Raw genomic sequence first — 23,410 nt, 5'->3', positions numbered from 1 at the left:
CTGAGCCCTGCAGCATCCCCAAGCCCCCCAGGGCGCCCCGCAGCCCCCCCCCTCGCCCCCCGCCGCTCTCACCGCTGTCATCGGTGGGGGGGACACGCGGGGACACGCGGCCGCGCTCGCCACCGCCGGCGGTTTCGCTTCTGGGGCCTCCCCGCATTCAAACCGGGACCGGATTTCGCGGAAATTGCATCACGGCGGCCCCGCCCCGCCCGCCAGCACCGGGGCGGGGGGGGGGGGGGACCCGGCATCGGGATGGGGGGGGGCTGCCCGCACCCCTGCACCCCGCTCCCACCCCGGCCCGGGGGTACCAGCTTCCCATCCCGGTCCCCCCCCCAACCCCAGCATCCCGGGATGAGTTGGCCCCCCCCACCCCACGCGCGACGGGGCCGCTCCCGTGGCCGCTGCTCACCCGCGGTCCGGCGCGGGGGAATAACGCAGCGAACGCTTCAAAACACGGCGGCAGCTCCGGCCCCAGCCCCGCCGATCCCCCCTCGGCCCGGCCGGCTCCGCCTAAAAAGGGATCGGAGGGGGCGCGGGGTGGGGGGAGCGCCCGTTTCGTTTCTGTTCATCAGCATCACTTTCACTTTCCATCTGTTTCTCTGCCTGACGAGCTGCGGGAAGTTCAACCTCCAGCCAAAAAAAAAAAAAAAAAAAAAAGACAAAAACCAAACCAACAAACCCCAAACCCACCCCAGGAGCGAGCGTGCTCCGAGAGGCGCGCTGGTGCGGGGTGCCAGCACCCCCACGCTGGGTGACGGCGACCCCCACCCTGGTCTGCAGGCAGATGCTGCCGCACCACGCACCGTCGCTCGACGCGCAGCACCCAGGGCATGGGGGGTCCTCAGCCCCCCAGCACTGCCCCCTCCCAGCCCCCGGCGCGGGGCAGCATCCTCCCCCTGCCCCAGTTTGGTGCTGCTGTAAATCGGAGGGGGGTGCACGCAGGTAAGTGGGAAGTACAGCGGCCCTGCTAACAGTACATCCCAAGAATCCCCCCCTCCCAAAAAAAACCCACATCCATCCAAGCACAAGGCCCAGGAGGCTCCTCCAGCCCCCACCAGCCCCCCAGGACCACACCAGTGCATCGTCTCACCGTCCGGACACGAGGCTTCGGAAAACACCGGCCTGCCGAGCGGACGCTGCGCGCGCCACAGCGATGCGGCCGGGCCCCAGCCTTCCCACCTAGCGCGGTTATCCGCGTGCCAGCGGCGAGCCCTGGAGACTGCGCAAAACCACCGCCTCCGGCTGCACGCGGCCGAAGATCGCGGGCACCGGAGGCAGAGTCTCCCCGCTGGCAGCGGCGTTGTTGAAGTGCCTGTCGAGGGATGGGCGCACCGTGCTTGGGGACGTCCCGGCACGAAGCCGGCGAGGGAAGCGAGAGCTCGCCCTCGGAACAAGCGGGAGGAGGAAACGCCGAGGGGCTGAAGAGAGGCGCGGGGCAAGCCGGCAGCTCCCGGGGAGGAAGGAGGGGCAGGGACCAGTTTCTGGCATGTTTGTCAACACCAAAGGAAAGAGGAAGAGGAAGGATGGGTTTTTACCTCCTGGCTTTGCGTGCTCGCACCCATCGGGTGCCTCGGAGGGAGCCCAACCACACTCCCACCCAGCAGCACCCCAGGGAGCCCCCAGGGAAAGGGGCTTTTGGGCCAGGGAGGGGTGCGGGGCAGCCCAGTCCTGCGGGCGCTGGACGGACCCCGCCGGAGCGGTGGGCGGCTGTGGGAACTGTGTTCCGCTCTGCCTCGCAGCTGCCGTGAGAACCGTTACCCATCCCCATCCCCACGCAGGAAAGGAGCGGTCCCTTCCTCGGGGAAGAAGCGGCCCTGGAGCCGAGCGAGGCCGAAGAGCTCGGGAAGGCGGCAGCTCCGGTCCCCAGCACCGGCACGGAGCGAGCGCGGGCACCGGGATGCGCAGCCGCGCCAGAGCCCGGCCTGGTTTGTGCTGCCTGCGGGCAAAACCCGTCCTCTCCGCAGCACCAACTCCAAACCACGGAACACCTCTGCGACACCCCAGGCACCCTCAGACAGCAGGAAAACCGGAAACAAAACATCCTGGAACAACGCCTGCGGGGTGCCGGAGCCAGGGCAGGCAGCGCAGCCTTGGCCCTGAGGCTCCGCTCCGAATTCACAGGGATGTTTGGAGATTTCACTTCGGTTTTAGAGGGATATTTGGAGGTTTCACTCCGCTTTCACAGCTGGGTATTTTCCCCAGAGCTCCAGCTCCAGGAGCAAGCAGCTCTCACTCTCTTATATCCAGCTCCTGGCCCCTTGGCGTGCAGAGACAGGCGACAGAAACGGAGAGCAAAGCCAGGGGAGAAGCCGGGCTCTGCTCCCCGTCCCTCCGCAGCCGGCAGGAAGCCTCTGCGCGGGGCAGGCAGCCGCAGCACGGAGGAGGCGAAGCTGCGTCACCGCGTCAACAGCATCAGGGTGGGGGAGCGGCGAAACCCAGGATTTACTGATTTCAGCCAAACACGCCCAGCTGAAAGCTCCAAGTTTCGGTTTCCATTCCCGCAGCGACGTGAGCGGCAGCCGGGGAGGCGTTTCCCCACGAAGCCATCACTGCTGGCTCGGGGAGGGGGGGCTCAGCCGCAGCCCCCCCAGCCCTGGGCACGCTGCGTTTGCGTGCTGTGCGACCGCCCGAGAACAAGCTGCCACCCCGAGGGCCTTCCCGCAAAGATGCTGGAGCATCTTCCGCCCCAGTAACAGCCCTACCCGGCCCAGAGAACCCCAGCGACTGAGGAACCGGCAATTTCCCGCAGCCCCCCAGCTCCCCACGGGAGGAAAGGGGAGCAGGGCTGAGCGGCCCGCAGGAAAGCGGCCACCGGCAGTGCCGGGCTGGCAGAGCGGGGAGCCCCAGCCCTGCTGTGGGACCCCAGGCTCACGCGCTGGGCTGACCCACTGGGATTCACCCCGATGCTCCAGTTGCAAGGCGCACGACACCCACTGCAGCCCCAGGAACTCAGCCAGCTTTGCGGCAGCGCTCGGGTGGGCAGCCCCGGATCTCGGTCTGGGATCCGCCCTGGGAACGATGCGCTCTCCACGAGTGACGCTTTTACCGCTGCTGCTGGAAGCAGGGCTGAAGAACTGGGAGACAAACCAGCCAGCCGCCCAGGGGACTGTCCCCCCGGCCAGGGCACCTTCCTCCAGCCGCAGCAGCCGCATCCTCGCTGCGCCCAGCCCAAGGCCAGTTATCCACAGGCTACCTGGCCATCTCCCTTCCCAGCTTGCTGTAGATGACTTCCCCTTCCTCCTCGAGCCTCGGCCCCAGCTGGACCCCACGGCCCCGCACGCGGCCAGCCGCCCTCCGCAGAGCATGGCAGCGCCGCGGAGCTCTGGGGAGCAGCACAGCCACCCCCGGAGCAGAGGGGAGCACGCTGCCAGGGCAGCCGGGGCATCCCAGCCGGGCTCCTCGAGGGGGACAGGGCTGCGTCGCCAACACCTCCCGGCCCGGCCGCCCCAGAAACTGCTGCCAAGGGAGGGGAGGATTGCACCAGCCCGAATCTGCAGAGCTTTTACTGCTTGGAGAGCTGTTTACAGCCCTAGGAAGCGCTGTCTTGCTGGGTCGGGTACACCCACATGGGGAACACTCTGCCCGTGAGGTCACCCGAAGTCCGCGGGGCAGGTGAAGGCGCGTGGAGCTCACTACCACTCGCTACCCACCGCCGCGTCCCCAGCGCCGCGCACACCAAGGTGGAGATGCCGCAAAACCTGCGCGCCCCGCGCTCAGATGCCACCTCTCAGAGACCCTAAACGAAGAGCCCGGAGCCCCCTCCAGCCATCCCCTTTGCACCCGGCCATCCCCCCTCAACCCGCAGCCCCGGGATAACCCGGCTGGCTTCGTCCAAAGCGGGCGCAGGGTGCTCAGCCCGCAGCTCCCCGGGGCCGGAGAAACCCACCAACGCTCTCCAGCCCCGGCGCTTCCAGGGGAAGGGGTCCCTGTGGCCACCGAGGGACCTCCACTCACCGACGCAGCGTGGGAGCGAGGAGCTTTGGGCCAGAAACACAGCTCCAGGTCTGTCCGGCAACCCGCTGAGGCTGGAGAGGCGAGAAGAGGTTCACTGTGTGTTTCCTTGGTCTGACAGAAGGCTGTCCCAAGTACAAAGCCAGCACGGAAGAAATAACCGCGATATGCGAACGGCGGGCAGCCTGGGAGGGAAAGCCTCCGATGAGGCAGGGCTCCTCCTAACCAGCTGCAGCCCCGGGTTCAGGCTCAGCTGAAACGAAACAGAACCTGGCGCTCAGAGGAATAAATCGTTTTCCTCCCGGTTGCACGTCACAACTCTAAACACAGCTGGAGGAGCCGGCCGCTATCAGCGCTGGGTGCAGCCGGGTCCGCCCCAGCCGTGCCACGGGTGACCAGACTTTGGAGCCACGCTTCGGGCTCACCAGCCCCGCACGCGCCCTGCCCACGCCAGGACAGCCCGGCCCCATGCGGCACCCGGAAAAGGGCTCACCTCAGCTTCCTGACCACTGGCTGCTGTTCGAAATTACACCCGGGACTTTGCAGGCAGGACGCTACGGCAGCACGGCAGTGGGCGGCTGGTGCAGAGTTTGCTGCCGGTACGGGAGATGGCGACGGCATCGAGCGCCACAAGCAAAGCCCAGGTGTCAGGGACAGCCCCGCCACCCCGGCAGCCTCCCTCTGCCATTTCAGGACGCAGATTTCAGTGAGGGGATGATGCTGCACCCACACACCTTCAAATCCCAGGCAAACGGGGGAAAAAATAAAACAACACACAGCGCCCCAAGCACCCCTGAGCAGGTGTGCGCAGTCCACACAACCCAACTTTTTTAAAGACATCTAAACTACCCCCAGAAAGACGCCGCTGCTCACATCCAGTGCCACTTGGGGACGCAGAGCCTGGACCAGTGAGCACCCGGGGGCTCCCCCACCCACGGGTGGGCACACGGGCAGGGCGGACAGACAGCCCTCTCCTGCTTCGCCCAGCTCGCCCCAGCGTCCTTCCAAACTTAAAAAGCTTTTCGAGGCAGCTCTGCCTCCCCACACCTGCAAAGCTAGCAGATTCAGACACACAAAACAGCCCCTTGTCCTCCCTGTGGGTAATAAACCCCCCAAAACGCAGCGGTGCCTCCAACCCAGCCACTCCTAAAACCCCCAGGATCCAGAGAGCATCGCAACCTGCCCCCCATCCTCAGGGGCCTGGAGCACCTCTGCACACATGCAGCAGCAGCAGGCACACGCTACACGTGTGTGTGCGTTTATATTGAAATAAAAGTGAAACGCATGTTCCTGCCCCGCTCTGCAACCCCAGCTGTCGCAAGAGGACACACAAACACAAAAAACCAGCAGCACTCTTGTAAAAAATATTTATTAGCTCATTAAAGTGACCTGTCGTCGCTGCTGCTGCCAGATCAAGTTTGTAGAAACCCCAGCGCTCCAAGCACCCGGACTCTTCCAGCCGGAGACAGCGCGAGCATCGCTGCGGCCGCACGGCGCGCGTGCCCTGACGCAGGGCAGCTGGGGGACGCGCAGCGAGCTGAACAGTCGACAGAACTGGGGGGTCGACCACCCCATTCCAGAACAGCTGCCTGAGCTGGGCAGGGAGGGAACAGCAGCGCCCCGCTCCCATGGGATGAGGCACCCGGGCGGATGCTGCGGACCGGTCTGATCCCGCACCAGCGTCACCTCTCGATAGCAAGCGCAAGCTCCTCAGAGCGCTGCCGTTCCGCTCATCCCTCTGCGCATCCAACAGTCTCTGCCTTGCGGCACGACCTTCACAACCAAAGGGCTTTGCTTGAAAATTGCTGTTTGCTTAAAAAAAAATCCCAAAGAATGGATTTTTTTTTTTTTTTTTTAAGAAAACTACAAAAAAAAGACCATAAATCCTCAGAAGTAACAGCTCTCCCGCTTCCTTCCCCCAGCAGACCTGGCCAACCCACCATGACCATCACCACGAGAGCTCCCGCTTGTTTCTGCCCCCCAAAGCCAGCATCACACGCAGGAGCCAACCTCCCAGGGCTCGCACCCGCACCACCATACGGAGCCCCTTCCCGGTTTTGATGACCTCACGCACACGGACAACCCGCTCTCGGTGTCCCCTCTCCTTCCCCGGAGCCTCCCGGTGCCGAGGAGCAGCCGGCTCCCCGACACCTCCATCAGCTCACGCCAGACCCCTCGGCAGCCGGATCGGTGCCTGCTCAGCGCTTCGCCTGCTTTTCCTTTCGCTACCGCCTTCTCCCTGCCCTGCGCCCCTGCCCGCTCCTCGAACGGACGCTGCTCCAGCTACGCCCGCAGACAAGGCAAGGCTGACGAGCTAGAATGGAATAACTATTCCAAGAGAATGGGGGAGGAAAGCTTTATAAAAAAATAAGCTTTTTTCTTTCTCTCCTCCAAACAGGGCAGAGCATTTTAGCCTTTCCCTTCTCCAGGCATCTCTCCTCCCTATCCTTCCCTCTGGCCTGAACCTCCTCATTACTGCTCTGAGTCTCGTTAACCCACGCCCCTCATTACACCGCTCCTCGTCCCGCAGCGCAGCCAGAGAAAAGGCAGTTCCACCCAGAGCGGCACGGCCAGCGTCCCTCCAGGCAAGTCCCCCTTTCACTTCTGCTCCGCCTCGTCGGCCACTGAGGTCACCTCGATGGTGGCGGCGGCGTGCTCGTCCCCGGTGGCCTCGGTGGCACCGGACGGGATGGTCACGACCGCGCTCCCACCGGGAGCAATTTGCGTCACGTTCTGGATGGTCGTGCCGAGTCCCGGCAGCGTCAGCAGCTGGAAGGGGCTCACCACTTTCACGACCGTGCTGCCGTCCTGGACCGCGGCGGTGCTCAGCACCGTCAGGTTGGAAGCGTCCGGGTGGATCTCCACCGTCCCGGGGAAGGTGGAGCCGGCAGAGGCCAGTACTGTGTACCCTCCCAGCAGCGGGGAGGCCGGGGAGCTGGCGGTGGGAGGCTGGGACGAGCTCTTCCCCAGCACCGAGGGCGGGAGCGCTGAGACCACTTTGCTGAGAGGGAGGTTGGCAAGCTGCGAGACGGGCACACCGGGGGTGACGGCGAGCTGCGCTGGCTGGGACAGGACTTGGGAGGTGATGGCAGCCGGTCCGGAGGTGGCTCTGGTGAGCCTGGGCCGTTTTAACGGTGTGGGGACGGAGACGGGCGTGAGGGTCATCAGGACGTTGTTGAGATGCTGCGATTTGTGCTTCAGCTCCTTGGCTCGCTTGCGGTGCTCATCACACTGCTGCTCCAGAGCTGGAGAGAGAGCAGGGTCGGCTCAGCCCCGGACGGCGGCAGCAGCCAGTCCCACCGCGGCTGGTTTGGCATGCACCAGCTTTAACGCAAACCTCACTTGATCGCACGGAAAGAAAACACGCTGGCAGCGATGGCCAGTGCCGGAGCACCGCCACGTCCTGGGGGCATACCTGCCAAATCCCGCGTGTACTGCTCCCTCGAGCGATCCATCTGACACTTGTGGCTGGCCAGGACCTTCTTGACCAGATCCAGCATACCGAAGTTCTGAACGACGTTGTTGAGTAGAACAGCATCTTAAAAACAAGACATGGATCTTTGAGGAAAGCAAAATTCCCCACGCAAACTATTTATGGCTTGGTAAAAAGCCACATGACAGCACACACATTCAGCTGAGACAGCCAAAATCTGCACAACGGTAATGCAAGAGGCTGGGGAAGAGGAGAAGACAGAAGTCATAAGAAAGTGCAAAAGGTCACTGGCATATAAACAGTCCTCTCCTGCTTAATAAAGATAAGAAATCTGATTGGAAATAAGTGATAAGAAATCTGCTGGCACAGAAGCTGGTTGCTGCATCATTATCTCATGGCCTAAATTCCACCTCAGTTCCTGAGCCAAGCGTTTGTCCAGACCCAGAGCCAGCAGATAGGAAGCCTCAGGCACAGGGAACTGGGGAACTGAGGCCACCTGGGGCATCCCCCATGCACCTGAGGGGCTGCCAGGGGAGCAGCCAGAAATGGGATTTAGTTACGATGAACTATGTCCCTATAGTGCCATCCAGATATCCCTAAGGAGAAAAAATATCCACAAGCCCTTCTGGGATGCCTCCGAGCGCCGGCGCCCAGGTCCTTACCACCGAGCTGCAGCGGGGGATCCTGCGCTCGCTGCTGCAAGCCCTTCATGGTCTCCACTAGCTCCTGGTGGAACTCCTGGATTACCTCTTCCAGGAGACCTGTGTCCTTCAGGCCTCGCCAGAAAGCAAAGGTGTCGTCTGGAGAAAGAGGAAGCAAGGGAGAACCTTAAAATTCTCAGAGGGGGTTAATGGTGATCCACGCTGGGTTCCCCTTCCAGCCCCTGCAAGGGCGAAGTCCTGGGTTGTTGGTACAGGGCGCTGGGGCAGAGCCCGGCCGGAGCGTGTACGCGAAGGAGGGGCAGCTGGAAAAGGATGCTTTCCCCATCCTCTGTCACACCAACAGGACACCAACGCTACGGAAAAGCCCGTTGCTCAGAGCTCACTACAGGAGCGAGAACGATTTCAGGACCCCTCTGATTTTTTTTTTTTCCTTCCCCAGAGCCACACCAAGCATTCGGCCAACCCTGACATCTTAGGGCTTTGAAACAACTTCATCCCAAGGCGCTGCTGCAGTCAAATCGCACGTGGGCGGGACGCAAGGCAGCGCGATGTGCCAGTGAGCCGCAAACGAATAATCCCAGCGGAGGCTCAAGCAGGGCTGCTCTGGCAAGAAGGGCCCTGCTCCTTGTCCCTGCTGTTTCCCTCTTTCCCCACATCTCCTCCATCATCTGCCCCGGCTGGGCCGGAGGACACCAAGCCCTACCTCCGATGCTGGCGCTCCAATCGCTGGCATCCTCGCACGTTTCTATGGTAATCGTAGCTGGGGATCCGTTCACTGCAACCAATAGCAAAAAAGAAAAGAAAAAAAAACCCAAGTCCTGATTTTTCTCTATATTTTTCATGGGCTGTTGCTGAGGGAAGCACTCCCTGGCTGCATTTCTGCGACTTCTCCTTTTTCTTGCACAGGACAGCTTTTATTTGAGCTCAGCTCTCGGAGCTGAAGGGAGGGGGACACCCAGGCGGCGGCGGAGCCACACGCGGCTGCTGTGCCACCAGTACTTATTTTTCCACACCGGAGCGCCATACCCCAGGGATTACCGCTGCAACCCTTGCACAAGAACAGCGTTTGCTTCCCATTCTCCCCTGCATCTGCACTAGTATTGCTTAGGGTGAAAGTCAAACAGATTTAGAGCCTGTTTTTTTTTGGCAATTCTTTTTTTCCCAGCTTACAGTTTGCAGGATTGGGATGTCCGGAGGGTTTCTAAAGCCTCAAAGGGGAGAGCATCGCCCCGCTGCACAGGGACGCAGGACTCCCTTCCTCCCTCTCTCCAGCTCTGCCAAACATCTCAGCGGTTTTGTTACCTCAGAGCTGGGGAACCGGCATCATTTGAGCCGTGTGCAGGAGCAGGGTGAATGGGAATCCAGCCGGAGACCTGTGGTGCCGCACGGAGCATTTGGAATGCTCAGCTGCTGCCGTTAAATCCAGTTACTCTGCTCCTTTACTCTGCAGCCCTCAGAGCTCCGATTACTCCAGCACAGTCCAGCAGTGTGGGCAGCGTCTCCCCGTTAGCGAGCAGACGTTTAACGGGAGGACTCGGGACAGGCTGCGGCTCTGGAGCCCAGGGAGCCTGCACTGCGCGCCAGCACCGCCTTCCCCAGCACAACATCGCGCCGTGCTGCTGACGGCGTTGCAGAGCTGGCCATGCAGCTCGCTCTGTGCTGCTCTGCCCCAAGACCCCACAGGAGCTCGGGGCGTGGGGCTCTTTGGGGTGCTGGAGAGGGTGTTCTGAACTCTCAGAAGCAAAAGGAGTTAAGAAACATAGAAGCACTTCCAAATTAGAAAACTTTCTAATAAAATACTTGCCTGTAATTATAGGACAAATTAAGTTTAGGGCTACAGTTATGTGGCCACAACATAATTTAAATCCAGTTTTATGAACTACATGCAAATAAAAATCTGTTTTATCCTCTGGTTCTCTTTAATCTTTTATCAGACAAACCCAATAACAATTCCACCAGGGAGCTGTAAACAAAAATCTCTAAATTATTCCAGAAGAAGTCAGGTCGGAGCTGAAGGGAGGAGGAACTCTACTCTGGCACACTGCGCAGCAGGAGAAGCCGAGCTCATCCCTGCCTCCTGGGACAAGAGCTGCGGACACAGCGCCCGACCGGCAGCGAGGACAGGAGGGGACTTCATCGAGCAACGCCTACTGATTTCTTACAGATTAACTGCAGCCTTCTGCTTCAGCTACGCAGTTTGGGGTAAGGCAGAGGCAGAAGGGCAGCTCTTCAGGTCATGCAGTGTTACAGAGAACCAGGTGAGCTACCGCACCTCTGCCGAGATGCTCTAACGATGACCCTGCCTAGCTCTGCTACGGCGAATCCTGCAACACAGCGGGGAGAGAAAGCCCAGAATAAAACAACCCACAAAGCCAAAAAGTGAGGCAGCAGTAAGGGGCGTTGGTTCCGTGGCATTCCTTATGCTTTAATGCTTCAAAGCCCCTGCTTAGCGCGCAAGGAACGGCTGGACGTACCATCCGCAGAAGCGGGAGTGAGAGGGATGTACTCCGTCGATGTCTGGCTGGTCAAGGACACCCTGGCTCCGGTCAGGTCGATTTTGGTGCTCCGGCAGGTGTTGGAACAGACCTTTGTGTGCTGGTAGAAATCCAGTTCTCCCGAGTCCATGATTTTCCTGCAAGACAGGGAGCAAGCACAGGGACAGGCACATCAGCAGGAGCAGAGCTCTGACATGCAGCTTGTGGCAGCCTTCACCACCAAACTTCTCAAATCCCAGATGAAATACAAAACTCAGGAGAACAGGCAGAGGCAACAGTCTGAATTTCCCTTGACAAGTCCCCCTGTGTCCCGACCTTTGGAACAGCATTAACTAAGAGTTAATTAAAACAGCATCCACAGCCTGCTCTATACTGGCCACACGCACAAATCCAACCACCACGCAATACTCCAGTGGTGGTAAAGCCTTTCAGGAGGCTGTGATGGGGATGAAAAAGCCCATTGTGCTGCAGCTGCAGTAAAGGATTGGAGCAGATTTGGTTTCTCACCACTTCCCTGCCACATCCTGCATCCTCCTGCGGGATGGAGGAGGGGCAGCGGGACTCCAGCCCTCTGAAAGTCCAAGCCAGAGAGGATGAATTTCCTTAGTCCAAGAAAGAAAATCCTTTTCTTCACCACAGGAGCACTCAACTTCAGCTGAGAGGTTCAAGAGACACGTGAGCTCTTCCTAAGGATCTATCCCTACAAAGCCAAACACACCTTGAGGAGCATCAGGACTGCTCTCAGTAGATCTGCTGGCTAGAAGCCTTCAGGGGAAATGTATCGTTTAAAGCCCAAACACTGCCATTCCCGTAACAGCAGCGAAGCAGGGAGAGCTGTTTCCCACCACGCTCCCATGCAGCAGTTTTATCCCTGCCCTGTGATGCTGAATAGGGTCCTCCTCCCTGGGATCTCCTGTCCTGCTTTGACGACGTTCCTCGCCTGTGTATAAGCAACATGTACCTACCCTGAGCATGCCCACATGTCCATGGGGCTCCCCACGGCAGCCATCCTGCTGCTCTCCCACCTCCTAGCAGCAGGGCAACATTTGGCTTCCAAACGAGCCCATTTTAGAGCTGAGCAGGCTCTTCTGCATGGGGGTCTGTAATTTTAACTAGAAGTCCTTGCTGGGACTGGTGAACTCCTGGTTTGTTGAGTGAGGAAGGAGAAGAGAAGGTCGCAGTCCGGTCCCACCAGCACCTTCCCCCCATGCACGCCTGCAGCTTCCAGAGAAGGGTTGGCTGAAGTCTCAGTTCAGGGTGAGACAGCAGGAAGTCTCTTCCTTGCTGTTTTGACTCCAAACCTCAAAAAGAGTCGGGGCATAACCCTATTTATAAGCTAAAATAAGGTCTCAGCTTGAGCAACGGAGGTTGCAACATTGCCATATGTGATCTTCCCGGTCTAAGCACGTTGTCTCCAAAGCATCCCCAGGCTTTGCTGGCCAACAACAACCAGAGCTTCCCGAGATGTGCTCCCACAGGCTCCTGGGGTTGCCTTCACACCTTCCTCAGAAAGTTTTTTATTTTTCTTGAAAGACGTGTCTTGCCAAAGCATAAGCCTATTATGCAAAATCTACGTGGAGCAAAAGCTGCTTAGAAGGAACACGGGAAACGCCTGCATTGAAGCAAAAGAATACAGGCAAAGGCAGTGTCACCCTGTGACAAGAGTACAAAACCACTGACAATTCCTAGGAAAGAGGTGATACATTTTCATCCTGCCTACAGGCAGAGACAGGCTTTAATTAAATCGCAGTCTCAGGCTGGTGTTCAAGAAGATCACAGAAGAATTAAATTACTGTACTTAAGACTAGAGAAGAGAAATGCTTGCATAAATAAGCTTTAAATAAGTCCTTGGCAGAGAAAAAAAAGTGACCTTATGTCAGCTGGGAACTCGGTGCGGTTCAAGCCCCAAAAAGACTGGGGAAACATTTCTTACCCCAAATTATTCCCTAGGCACAGGGCGAAAGCAAAGCCATCGGGGAGAGCACATTCAGGCCCGGGCTGTTACTAAGACAAGTGTTCAGCATCGCATTCACGCTCTCAGCAGCAGGACAACCGTACCAAAGGCTCTGTCCCACCCCACGCAGTCCTCCAGAAAGAAGAAATCTCCGCCGTTGCTCTGCACATACAAACGAAGAGACTAACCGGAGCATGATCCCGTTCATCCGGATCGCCCGCTTCCAATCCTTCAGGGTCGACTTGCCCGCCAAGTGGACAAACTCCTTGGGACTAATTAGGTGATCGTCAAACTGCAAGAGGCAGAAGGGCAACATCAGTGTGACAAGTTGTAAAACAATGAAAGAGCAACCCGTGAGCGTGATTCAGCAGCAGAGCCAGGCTGCCTGGATGGCACTTCCCAGTGCCCAGCAGCAGAGCGGAGCTGCATCACAGCCTCGACACGCTCTTTAAATAACGCCACCCAAACAGACGGCTGGCACGCACTGCTCCCTTAAAAAAAAAATTTAAGGCCAAATACTGCTTTCATGGATGGCTAGCTAACAGCTGCTCAAAGCCAAGGCTTTGGGGGTGTGTGCAGCACAGAGGAGTTTGCTAAATGCCCAGCCCAGGCAGGACGGCCAAGAAAAACACCCGTAGCTTGTGCAAAGTGTCATTAATGCGGTGAGCTGCTCACACTGACGAGCAGACTCGCAACGAAAGCCAGGCAGCCCCCGGTGATGCCTGGGTTCAGGGGCACGCTATGCCCCGTGCAAGCGAGGGAAGGAGCCCATCCGATCTTTGACCTCCTGCCACCGAGCCCAGCCATCGACACCAGGGAAACCTCCGGCCTCTCTCACAGCGCACGCCCACTTCTGCCGACAGCCAGCTTGAGGGAGCTGGCACACGCTGCATCAGCAGCCAGCTCTTCCCCAGTTTATTGCCCTACGCACCCAGCTGTGCCTCAGCCCACGTGCTGACCTAAAAGCAACCTGCAGAACCCGGCAGCCCTCTAAAGAACTGCTTTACAAGCTATTTCAGAAAGGATTTCCCAAGTCCAGGCCTCCTCCTTCCAATGCCCATGTTGACCAGCACACAGATCACTCACCAATTGATCAATCTCTCTGCATGAGAAATTGCTGCTCTGAAGAAGCAGATGGGCTTCAGTGCAAAGAGAGGACTGATTTTGGGCAGCAGCAGCAGCATTATCTGCAGTAGTACCCGTACTCTGCCTCAGGGACAGAAAAGATCGTCTCTCCAACAAAGCCCTCTTGCAACAGAGCCCAGAGGAGACACTCCCTCAGCAGGGTATTGTTTAGTCCATGTAGAAACGCCAGCGACGGCTTACAACAGCATTGCTCATGGTATGTTCCTGAACTCATGCAAATGTTAACCATGAGTTATCCAGGACACAGCAGAAGCTCCTCAGTAGGTCCTCTACCAATAAACTTCTCCATGAATCCTCAGCTTTCAAACTGAGCAGACACTAGAAGTGCCCAAATTTCTCACACTCTCCAATAATGCAGTTAAATTGAGGCAGCATCTCTCCAGTCAGGACTGCTCAGCTTGGCCAAGAAGACAATACGAGCTACTGCAGTACCAATAAAATTTCCTCCTTTCCCACTATGATGTCATCCTAATGCAAAGCAGCTCACCAAAGCTTATCAAAACCAGGACAAGCCAGGTGAGCCGGCAACATGGGCACGGGAAGGCACAAACCCAGCACTGGGGTGTTTTATTCTCACCTGCACACACTTCACGTTGATCCCGGGGCACACAAACTTTCTCCAGATGAGGTTGGCTTTGCTGTCCCCACAAGTGATGGGGTAGACAATCTCTGCCTCCAAAGTGTCCTCATCTTCAGCCATCTTCACTTCTCACAGGGAACAGAGGAAGGGACAGATCAAAAAGAAACGTGAGTCGCAGTCCCCAGTTCACCATCCTGATGTACACACAGTGATAAAGCAGTTTTGAACCTCAGGATTAAAAATAAAAAAAAGTTGGTGATGCATGATGAGCTGTGTTGGGATTTGTGACCACCATTCACTTGCACTTTGCTAATAAAGCATCCAACCACTCATATTTTTCAGGTAAAACGGTGCAGGCAGATTTATACCAATGCAGCCGAGTGTGTGAAATCTGAGAAGTCAGTGGCCAGGGCTGAAAAAATTCAATTCTTGATAAAAATGAAAGGAATTATAATGTTCGGGTAATTATAAAGTCACCCTTGGTTTTAGAGTAAAATTGTTTTAAGTCAGCTCCATCTCAGCTGGTCACAGTCTTCGCTCACTAAATTCACTTTTATTTGCACTCAAGGCCAGCAAGTTTGCTGCAAAACTGGCACCCCCATCGCAAGCTGGAAGGGCAGGAGCAGCGATGGCCAGACACAGGGCCTCATCCTGCACCAGGAGAGGGCAGCAGCAGCCCAGCCAGCGGCTGCCAGCTCCCATCCCGCCACCCAGCCCCTGCAGCTCGCCAGGCTCCCCGGGATGCTGCGGCGAGCATCACTGGTACCACTGGGAGAGCATCACTGGACGCTGGGGCCAGCATCCCCGGGGCCAGCTGCTGGCTCTGCACAGCAGCAGCGGGACCCTCTCGACCAGCACCAGCGTGGGGTTGCGCCACACTGGGATGGCGGAGCTGGCACGGCACACCCGAGCGGCTCCGGCACGGGCTGAACCTACCTAGGACCGCTTCCTTCAGATGCGTGGAGGCTGTAAAGGCGGCAGCAGCCGCGGCGGCGGCGTTTTCGGTCTCCAGGGTGTCCTCGTTTATGTCACCGCTGGTGAGAGAGTCGGAGAGCAGAGTTAAGGCACATGAATGTGCCACCCCCCACACCCAACGCCCCACGGAGACATTGCTTCAAAAGTCCCTCGGACTACGCTTTCCCACAAGAGCTAAAGGTCAGCTTTGGTTTTGAGAGCGTCAGCTCAGTTTTTCCGTACGGAGATGAAGAGCCCTGCAGCAGGCAGGCCCGCTGCCAGCGGCCCGGCCGGCTCTGCCTCGCCTCCCCTTTAATCGCAGGCCCACAGAGCTGCCTCTGGCGCAGCCCGCGCTGCGGAGCTGCTGTGGAGGGATGCTGTCAGCACGGCCCCTCGCTCAGAAGTCGCTGCCAGCCTCTAGCAGCTTTGCTTGAGATTTCCCCAGGAAAAACATGTGGGAAACACGCTGTCTGGGCGACGGGCTGGCTGAATCCCCTGGTATGTGGGATGCTCCCAGGAGCAGGATCTCGAGGAGCCGCAAACGCGCTATAAAGGAGTTCCACAAACTCTAACAGCGGATCCGTGAGCAGAGATAACGTAACACGAGCTCTACACCCTCGCGATCCAATCTCTGAGCCTCTTACAACTCCATACACCCGTAACAGCTGGCCATCCAACCGCTTTCGTCCTCCCCACCCCAGAGATCTCCAGTTTCTCTTGGTGCTTTCCCAACGGAGACACACAGCAAGTCCCACACAGCATCCACACGCTCACTGTTGCCCGTTCCAGCTCTCACTGTGGGGCACAGAGCCCCAGGCCCCTCTAACGAGCTTCGGCGCAGGCTCAGAGGGGAAAGGCATTTAGGGCTGCGATTCGGGGCACGCTCCTCACCCCCTCAGCTGGGAGGGTCCTGTCTGAGGGGATCCTCATGGATCCAACCTGGGCACCATGGCCAGCTATCAGCACGGACCATTCCCAATGAGTTTTAAGATGTGCATCTCGTTATTTTGTTAGACAACTAGACATTGAAGATGTCTCAATACCACAGCAAGCTGGCTGGACCTCTTTGGGAGAAAATTAACCTGAATTCTAGCCTGGTTTGGTACCGCAGGTGAATTAAAAGAATGGTCCTACTGACTCACTGGCAACCATGACTCCCACCCACAGTGCCAATGGGACAGGCAAATTCAAGAGCAACTGGTTTTTCCATCCTGGCCAACACACAGCTCCGGGGTGGAACTGCAGCTTCAAAGCATCCCTCCCCTCGCCAGCTGCAGGGCAGGTACCTGGTGGGGAGCAGCACCGAGATAAGGGAACCGGCGCGGGCGGCAGCTCAGCCTCGCCGGGCGAGTAACGCGGGAGACGCTGCTTCAGAGAAGCGAGAGCTGAAGGCAGCCCCAGTTTTGGGAGAAAGGCACTGCAGGATGTCACACAGCCTCTGTGTGACCATCAACCCAGACCCCTGGGAAGAAAAGGCGGTGGATAATGCAAAAGGACTCGAGAATGAAAACTCAGAGCTCAGGCGTTTGCATGCAGGTGAATATTACAGATTGACACGAGAAAACGGAAGAATTGGAACCTGGCTTTTCTTCGTCAGTTTGCTTCTGGGTTCCTGCATTTCTCCAGGTGCATTCAGAGAAAAGCCAGAAATACCTCAGCAGGGCACCAGGTCTGCAAGAGGCAGCAGCCACCTCCGACGGGCACAGCCCAGCACGCCACAGCCCTGACTGATCTGCCTCCGCTGCCACCGGACCAAAGCCTCCACTGACCTGCCTCGAAGAAACACCCCAGGAGATGGCCAGCGCCTGAGACGGAGCTTCCTCCAGGACTCATCGCACTCACACCGCTCCAAACAACGACTGAAAGGCAATGACTGGACTGGGAGAAATAACGCAGCCCACACCTCACACCCCGTCCTCCAGAGAAAAACAAACCAACCAACTTCAACAGCTTGCGTGAAAAATTCAAGCAACTGAAGCCTGCGTCCACCATGGAGACGTAACTGGGGGGGAAGAGAAAAACCACAAAAAAGGCAAGTTTCTCCGCACTGCTTCCCCCACCCCATTCCAGAGGAACAGACCAAGGCAGGAGAAAACTCAAACACCTTCCAAGCCCCAATGTGCATCCCACAAAGCCGGTCCTGCCTTCGCCAGTTGCCATGACGAAGCCGGGGGAGGATGGCTCTCATCTTCCTCCCCGGGAGAATCCACAAACCAGATGGGAGAGAGAGAGAGAGAAGAAAGCGCGTGCTGATAAAGCAGCGGGCTTGCGTCTCCTTTCTCCTCCGCTCCTGCCTCGCCTTGAAACTTGACACGGGGAAAAGTCTCCAACAGAAACCCGCAGTGGGGATGCTGATCAGGCACCTCGAATGCCAAGTACAGACCCCTTCCAACTGCAGATGAAAGAGAAAAGCTTCCTGCCGATTTCTACTATTTTCCTGTTTTCCTCTGCCTTTTCCAGCCAATCTCAAAAACACACGAACTAATTAAGCTCTTGAGCATTGGCTGTACATAATTTTTTTTTAACCATACCCAAAGGAGCACTAGAAAAAGGCGTCAGCCCCCAGGCTGAGCCCGGCCGTTACTCAGCCTCACCGTTTCTAGGTGCCACACAAGAGGAGTTCAAAGCCGGTTTCCCGCGCAGCAGTGACTGAGCCAAAGCCGAGGAATCCCAGCCCGCGCTCGCAGCCGCTTTCCTTACGCCAGCTGGGGCTGCAAAGGGAAAACAGACGGAGAGGGAGCCAGCGCCACCACGGCATCTCCCCGGGAGGAGCAGAGCCTGGCAGAGGCAACCGTCCAAGGCTACGGAGAGACCACGAGCAGCTCGTGCTGCCACCCACCACCAGCCCCACCGCCCTGCTCGGCGAGGGGAGTCCCAGCAGGACTCGGGTGGGTTTTGCTCCCCAAGCCCAACATCCGTGTCATTCCCATCGACCCGAGGCCGTCCCAGAGCACAGAGGAGCAAGGAGCCTGCCCGCTGGCTCTTCTCCAGAGAGCCTCATGGAAAACCCTCGGGGAGTCTCTTAACGCCTGCTGAGATCTGCTCCGCTCGTAGCTGCGACTAAATAAAAATCATCCTCTCTCCACTGCGTACAGCTGTCCTGCTCCCATCCAGGGGATACTGGGAGGATGAGAAATGGCTTCCAAAGAAAAATGAGAAGGGAAATAAAAAAGCAAAAGGAAACCAAACCGATGCAGGCAGTCTCTGCCACCATCTGCGCCCCCGGACAACGCTGCGCTGCTGTGCGTGGCTCTGCAAAGGCTTGGAGCTACATTACAACCAGAAACCGTTCTGCATCCAAAAAGAGCCACATCCCAGGTTTCACATCCGGCTGCTTCTCCACCAAGGGAGCTGAAAAAGTCACCATGGGCCAGAAAGCAATAGAAGCCAGGAGTTAGCAAGTGTTACACCAGCGACAGCAGAATGAGGGGAACCACACCTGCGCTGTAACACAAAAACTGTCCCCTGACACAGAAACAGCAGGACGTATGTGAGGAAAGGAGACAAGTGTGTTTTGTGGAGAGCAATAAACAGCCGCTTGCTGCCCGCTTACTTCAAGTGCGGGGAATTTCGGATCAGACAAACCTGCCCGCATCCAGCTCTGGGGGTGAACTTTCTGCCCACCCAATGGCACGACTGAAACGGCTCTGGGCGCCATCCCGTGAAAGATCGGGGAGAAATAAAGCAAAGAGCGCACGGCTACACGGCCACTGAAGGTCCCAGCCAGGCACGCTGGCCACAGAAGCAAAGACTTGACCGACCTGCAGCTGAACAGGCCAGGCCGGAATGAGTAAGCCCCTAGATCTGAAATGCCAACACGAAAGTAGAAACTGGGCAAAAAAAGGCACGTTAAAAATCACACATTCACTGTTTTTTTGAGGAGTGCCACCCCAACCAACACACCATTCAACGCCACGCTGTTTCAAGGCCACCTGTGCCACTTCTACTGCCGGCAGCAGCAGCAGCGGTTCCTGCAGAGCTCTGCAGCTTAGTGAAGCAACCATGAAATAAATAGCAGAAAAACATTGATTTAGCTCCTGGCGTCCTGCTCCAACCGGATTTGTGTCCATTCCAATATCCACTTCCACTCAGAAAAGACATTTTGGTTTTTTCCTTTTTGTTTTTGTTTTTTCCCCTCCTTATTTTCTCCAAAACATCCAAAAGAAACTGTTGCAATTCTTTTTATTCCAGGTAACACCAGCTTAAAACTACCAGTGGTAACTCAGCTTTAACAGAAAAAGAGTGGAGCCCGGGAGCCGCAGAGCCCAGAGCCCTGGGTACGGTCCCAGGGGCGTCAGCGAGGACCCGGAGATTGCCCAGTCATCGCTGAGGTCCCCGCTGCGAGAAGTGACGCAGGAGCAAGATGTAGGTGATGAAAACCACCCTGTTCAGCTCACTCCGACCACGGGTGCGAGGTTTTCCAACACATCACCTCACACACGCCAGCCCCGTCTCTTACCCGTGCTGGGACAGGTTGGTGGTGACCAGCACCGTCTTCACCTCCTCCATGCCGCCTCCATCCACCGTCCCGTCGGGCGTCGTCACCACCACCACCTCCTCCATGTGAACGCTGACGTCCGGCGTCGCCATCGCGAAGCGGGAGCGGGCAGCGGCAGGCGGGCGGGCGGCAGAGCCCTCGGTCACCGGCTGCCTGCGGAGAAACAAGGGGAAGCCCAGCATGAAAAGGTCTCCCTGCTAAAATCTGTCACGGAAGGACCATCGGCACGGTGGGAACAAGGAGGCTGCAGGGAACCCGTGCTCCTACGGAGAAGGGGATTAGCAGACGCACAACCGCTCCATCCCAAGAGGAGGGATGAGGGGAGGCTCGGAACCCAGCACCGGGGGAGGGTGACGGGCACGGGAAGAGGCGCAAGGTAGGAAGGGGCTGGGGCGTGGGTGGCGAGGGGCAGAGCGTGGGAGCGGACAGCACGCAAAAAAAAAAAAGAAAAAAAAGGTCCTGGCATCCATCAAAAGCTCTGTGCCAGCAGCCAGTCTGAAGATGCGTTTCCAAACGTATTTCAGACTATCTCAGGAGGATGTCACGCTGCTGCGGGAGCTCAGTGCCTCCTCCACAGCAGGAGCAAGGACCCTCCCCTCCTCCAAAGTCACAAAAATCACATTAAAAAGCACTTCAAGCCTGCAGAAACAAAGGGGCATCTGAAAACTACTTCAAAGTACGTGTTTCTAATAAATCTGCCATAAAGACAGAACTCAAACCCAGCTTTAGCGCCCACCCCTGCAAAGCCAGTATTTCACAGGAAGAAGAAACCTCGGGGGGGGAAAAAAAAAAAAAAAAACCCAAAAAAGCAGTTAACTAAAGGCACAACATCCCCGGCTGCTCCAGCCTGCACACCCAGAGCGCACCCGGTCCCCCGGGCCGCCATCGCCCACCTCTCCTGCCAGCTGGCACCCCGGGGCCTGCTCTGCGGGGATTTTAGGGAACCGCGGGACGAGACGCAGCTTTAAGCCATCCAAGCAACAGGAGAGGAGAGGTCCGAATCGGAAACAAACACCCTTTCCCGACGCGCGCGTACACACGCACGCGTAAACGTCCGGCAAGCACCGCGTGGCTGTTCACGTTACGGGGACGGAGCGATAAAATTAGCACGCGCTATTTAGCGCCACGAAACCCCTTCCAAATCGGCCGAGCGAGCCAGCCGCGTCCGCGCTTCCCTCGCCCTGCGCTAGCGCCAGGCACGGAGGGCGACGCAAAGCGTCTCCCGCGGCGCCTCACCGGCGTCTCCCACGGCGCCGGTGCCGTCCCGGTGAGGTGATCCCACGGAGGCCGCGGGGTTTAGCCGAGCGGAGCAGCTGGAGGCGGACGGGTCCCTCCAGGACAGCCCAGCGTGAAGGCACCAACAAAACCAGTTCAGTTTTTGCAGCGGGAAGGAACAAAGCGAGGGCGGCCGGGCCGAGCGCTGGCGAGAGCGGCGGGAGGGTTCGATACCGACCAGCGTTTATACGCACCGCCGAAGCGGGCAGGGCGGCAGCGCACCGGGAATCTCCTCGTTCCCGTCCCCCTCGCTCCTGCACCAGGACGGCAGCCGCTGCCTTTTATCAGGATAACTATCGCAATTTTTTTTTTTTTTTTTTTTTTTTTTGGTTGCTCTATCCCTACACCTGTCTCTCGTTTTGGGGTAAAACCCAGCGTTAGCGTCACCCACGACGGCCTCTGCACGGGTGACGGGTTTCGGGATGCTCCGGACATCCCACCCAGCTCCGGCACAGCGGGAAGGCTTGAACTCCAGCAGCGCGCGTGGCTCAGACACCTCGGGGCAGGGCCCAGCGCGGGACGGAGAGAAATTGGGCTGAAAGCACACGAAATCCTCCCGGCGGGGCGCAGCGGGGCGGCTGGAGGGGGGCGAGGGCTGGCAGGGGGCCCCCCCAGCTCCAGCAGGGAACCCCCTGCCGCACCCAGGGAGCTTCAGCGGCTGCAGGAAAGATCTGGGATGAGGTGGGGGAAAAAAATAAGGAAAAAAAGGAAAAAAAAAAAAAATAGCGCTGCACCACTGGGAGAGGAGGGATTTTGGGGTGCGCTGTCAGTGGAGGGGGGGTGGGGGACACTGCTGGGGGACGGGGTTGCACGGGGGCAGCAAGCAAGGGGGGTACACGGAGGGGGGGTACGGGGGTGCAGGGGGGTTCACTGGGGCGCGGGGGGGTTGTACAGGGCGGGGGTGCGCGCGGGGGGTGCACAGAGGAGGGGGGGCGGCTGTAGATGGGGGGGTGCACGGCAAGGGGGGGGGTTCTGCCCCGAAAAGGGGTGCCCGGGGGCGGGGGGGGGGTCCGGAGGGGGAGGCGGCTCGCGCTCTCCGCGTGGCGGGTGCCCCCCGCCTGCCTTCTCGCTGCGGGGCGGCGCGCGCGCTCCCGCCGGCAGCGCCGGGCGCGAGGCCGGCGGGAAGGTGGCGGGGCGCGGGGGGGTGGAGAGGGAGAGGAGGGGAGAGGGGGGGGGGCGCGTGGGCGCGCTCACGCTGGCAGCGCCGGGCGCGCGGGAGGGAGGGAAGGAGGGAGGAGGGGGGACGGGGCGGGGGGGGACGGGGGGGGCGCGGGGCGGGCGGGCGGCCGGGCGCTGCCGCCGTCTCCTGCCGCTGCCGTAACGTCCTGACGCTCCGCAGGGACCCGGCGGCCGGACGGCGCGTGCGGAGGCCCCGCGGCGGGCCAGGCCGGGCCCGGCGCTTACCTGAGGCCGGGGTCCCGCTCCCCGGCTCCGGCTCCGGCGGCGGGCGCTCCGGCTGGGGCGGTGGGTGCGGGGAGGGAGGCAGGGTGGGGGTACAGCGGGGCTCCGCCGCGCGCGGCTCTCGGACCCCGCGCAGGCGCAGGGCCGGGCCCGGCTCCCAGGACTTATTTCGCGGGGGCGCCGCGGCCCGAGTTGCCTGTGAAATAGGTGCCGGGGCCGGCGTAACGCGCCTGCGCGCTGGGCCGGCGGGCGGGGGGGAGGCAGGGCGCGCGCAGCCAGGCTGTGGCCGCGCGTGGGGTTCGGTGCCGCGGCCGCACCGGGCTGCGTGGGGCGACCCCCGTGTGTCCCGCGTGTCTTCTGCGTGTGTCCCACCGCCCCCCTCCCCCCGGGCCCTGCGTCCCCCCCATCTCCTGCGTGTGTCCCCCCTTCCCGGCCCCTGCATCCCTTCCGTGGCCCCTGCGTGTCCCTCGTGTCCTCTTTGTGTCGCCCCCCACGGGCCCTGCGTGTCCCCCGTGGCTCCCTGCACCCTTCCCTCGGTCGTGCGTGACCCCCCGGGGGCCGTGCGCGACGCCCTCCTCCGGGCACGCGCCCCCAAAAGTGTGCAGGGCTCCCGCGCGCCCCCCAGCCCGGGACACGCCACGCGCGGGGGCCGTGTTTGCGCCTTGGTGTGCGCGCCCCCGCTGCCCCCCCCGCCCCCGGCCGCGCGTGCCCCCGAGGCCCAGCGCCACTGTTCGGGGGTGCGGAGCAGTGTATCGGGTAGGGGGCCGGGGAACTCGCGGTAGGGCACAGCGCATGCCAGCCCCCGCAGCGTTTTGGGGTGCCCCCGCACGCAGCCCGAGGCGTTTGCCCCACGGCGGACACGCGCGTGCTCCTTTTTGCCCAAATTCTCCGCTTGGGCCCGAGCCAGCAGCCAGGCCCTGGCTGCCTGCCCACGCCGCTGGGCTGGGCTGGAGGCCGCCGCGTTTCGGAGGAGGCGCCGAGGTGTCACCAGTGACCTCCCGGCCGCCGAGGTGTCACCAGTGACCACCCCAGCCTCTCCGTCCCCACGCCGGGGCTGGCTC

General features: G+C 59.5%; 1 protein-coding gene across 4 annotated transcripts; it reads right to left on the bottom strand.

Moving 5' to 3' along the window:
* Window positions 1-6,288: 6,288 nt before the first annotated feature.
* On the bottom strand, window positions 6,289-22,723 carry GMEB2 (glucocorticoid modulatory element binding protein 2). 4 transcript variants are annotated; one of them, XM_086760887.1, is made up of 10 exons: window positions 22,353-22,723; window positions 19,635-19,826; window positions 15,158-15,255; window positions 14,219-14,349; window positions 12,684-12,787; window positions 10,521-10,678; window positions 8,750-8,821; window positions 8,047-8,184; window positions 7,367-7,489; window positions 6,289-7,196 (listed from the first exon to the last, which is right to left on the bottom strand). In XM_086760887.1, the coding sequence occupies exons 2-10, from the start codon at window positions 19,763-19,765 to the stop codon at window positions 6,550-6,552; spliced, it is 1,602 nt and encodes a 533-aa protein (XP_086617013.1). In that variant the 5' UTR covers window positions 19,766-19,826; window positions 22,353-22,723; the 3' UTR covers window positions 6,289-6,549. The 4 variants fall into 4 exon arrangements, with proteins under 4 accessions (XP_086617013.1, XP_086617015.1, XP_086617016.1 ...); XM_086760889.1 differs by having other exon boundaries at window positions 14,219-14,346; XM_086760890.1 differs by lacking the exon at window positions 8,750-8,821.
* Between the last annotated feature and the right edge of the window lie 687 nt (window positions 22,724-23,410).

Source organism: Chlamydotis macqueenii, chromosome 16 (assembly GCF_036417535.1).
Source record: "Chlamydotis macqueenii isolate bChlMac1 chromosome 16, bChlMac1.mat, whole genome shotgun sequence".
NCBI lineage: Eukaryota > Metazoa > Chordata > Aves > Otidiformes > Otididae > Chlamydotis > Chlamydotis macqueenii.
The sequence above is the reverse complement of the archived record's forward strand: the minus strand, read 5'-3'. Positions and strand labels throughout refer to the sequence as shown.

Excerpts from the sequence above, each read along its gene's own strand:
- GMEB2 (XM_086760887.1), bottom strand. The coding sequence starts at position 19,765 with ATGGCGACGCCGGACGTCAGCGTTCACATGGAGGAGGTGGTGGTGGTG. Across the intron at positions 15,256-19,634 it reads ACCAACCTGTCCCAGCACGG|CGGTGACATAAACGAGGACA; the intron begins GTAAGAGACGGG and ends CTCTCTCACCAG. Across the intron at positions 8,185-8,749 it reads TTGGAGCGCCAGCATCGGAG|ACGACACCTTTGCTTTCTGG; the intron begins GTAGGGCTTGGT and ends CTCTTTCTCCAG.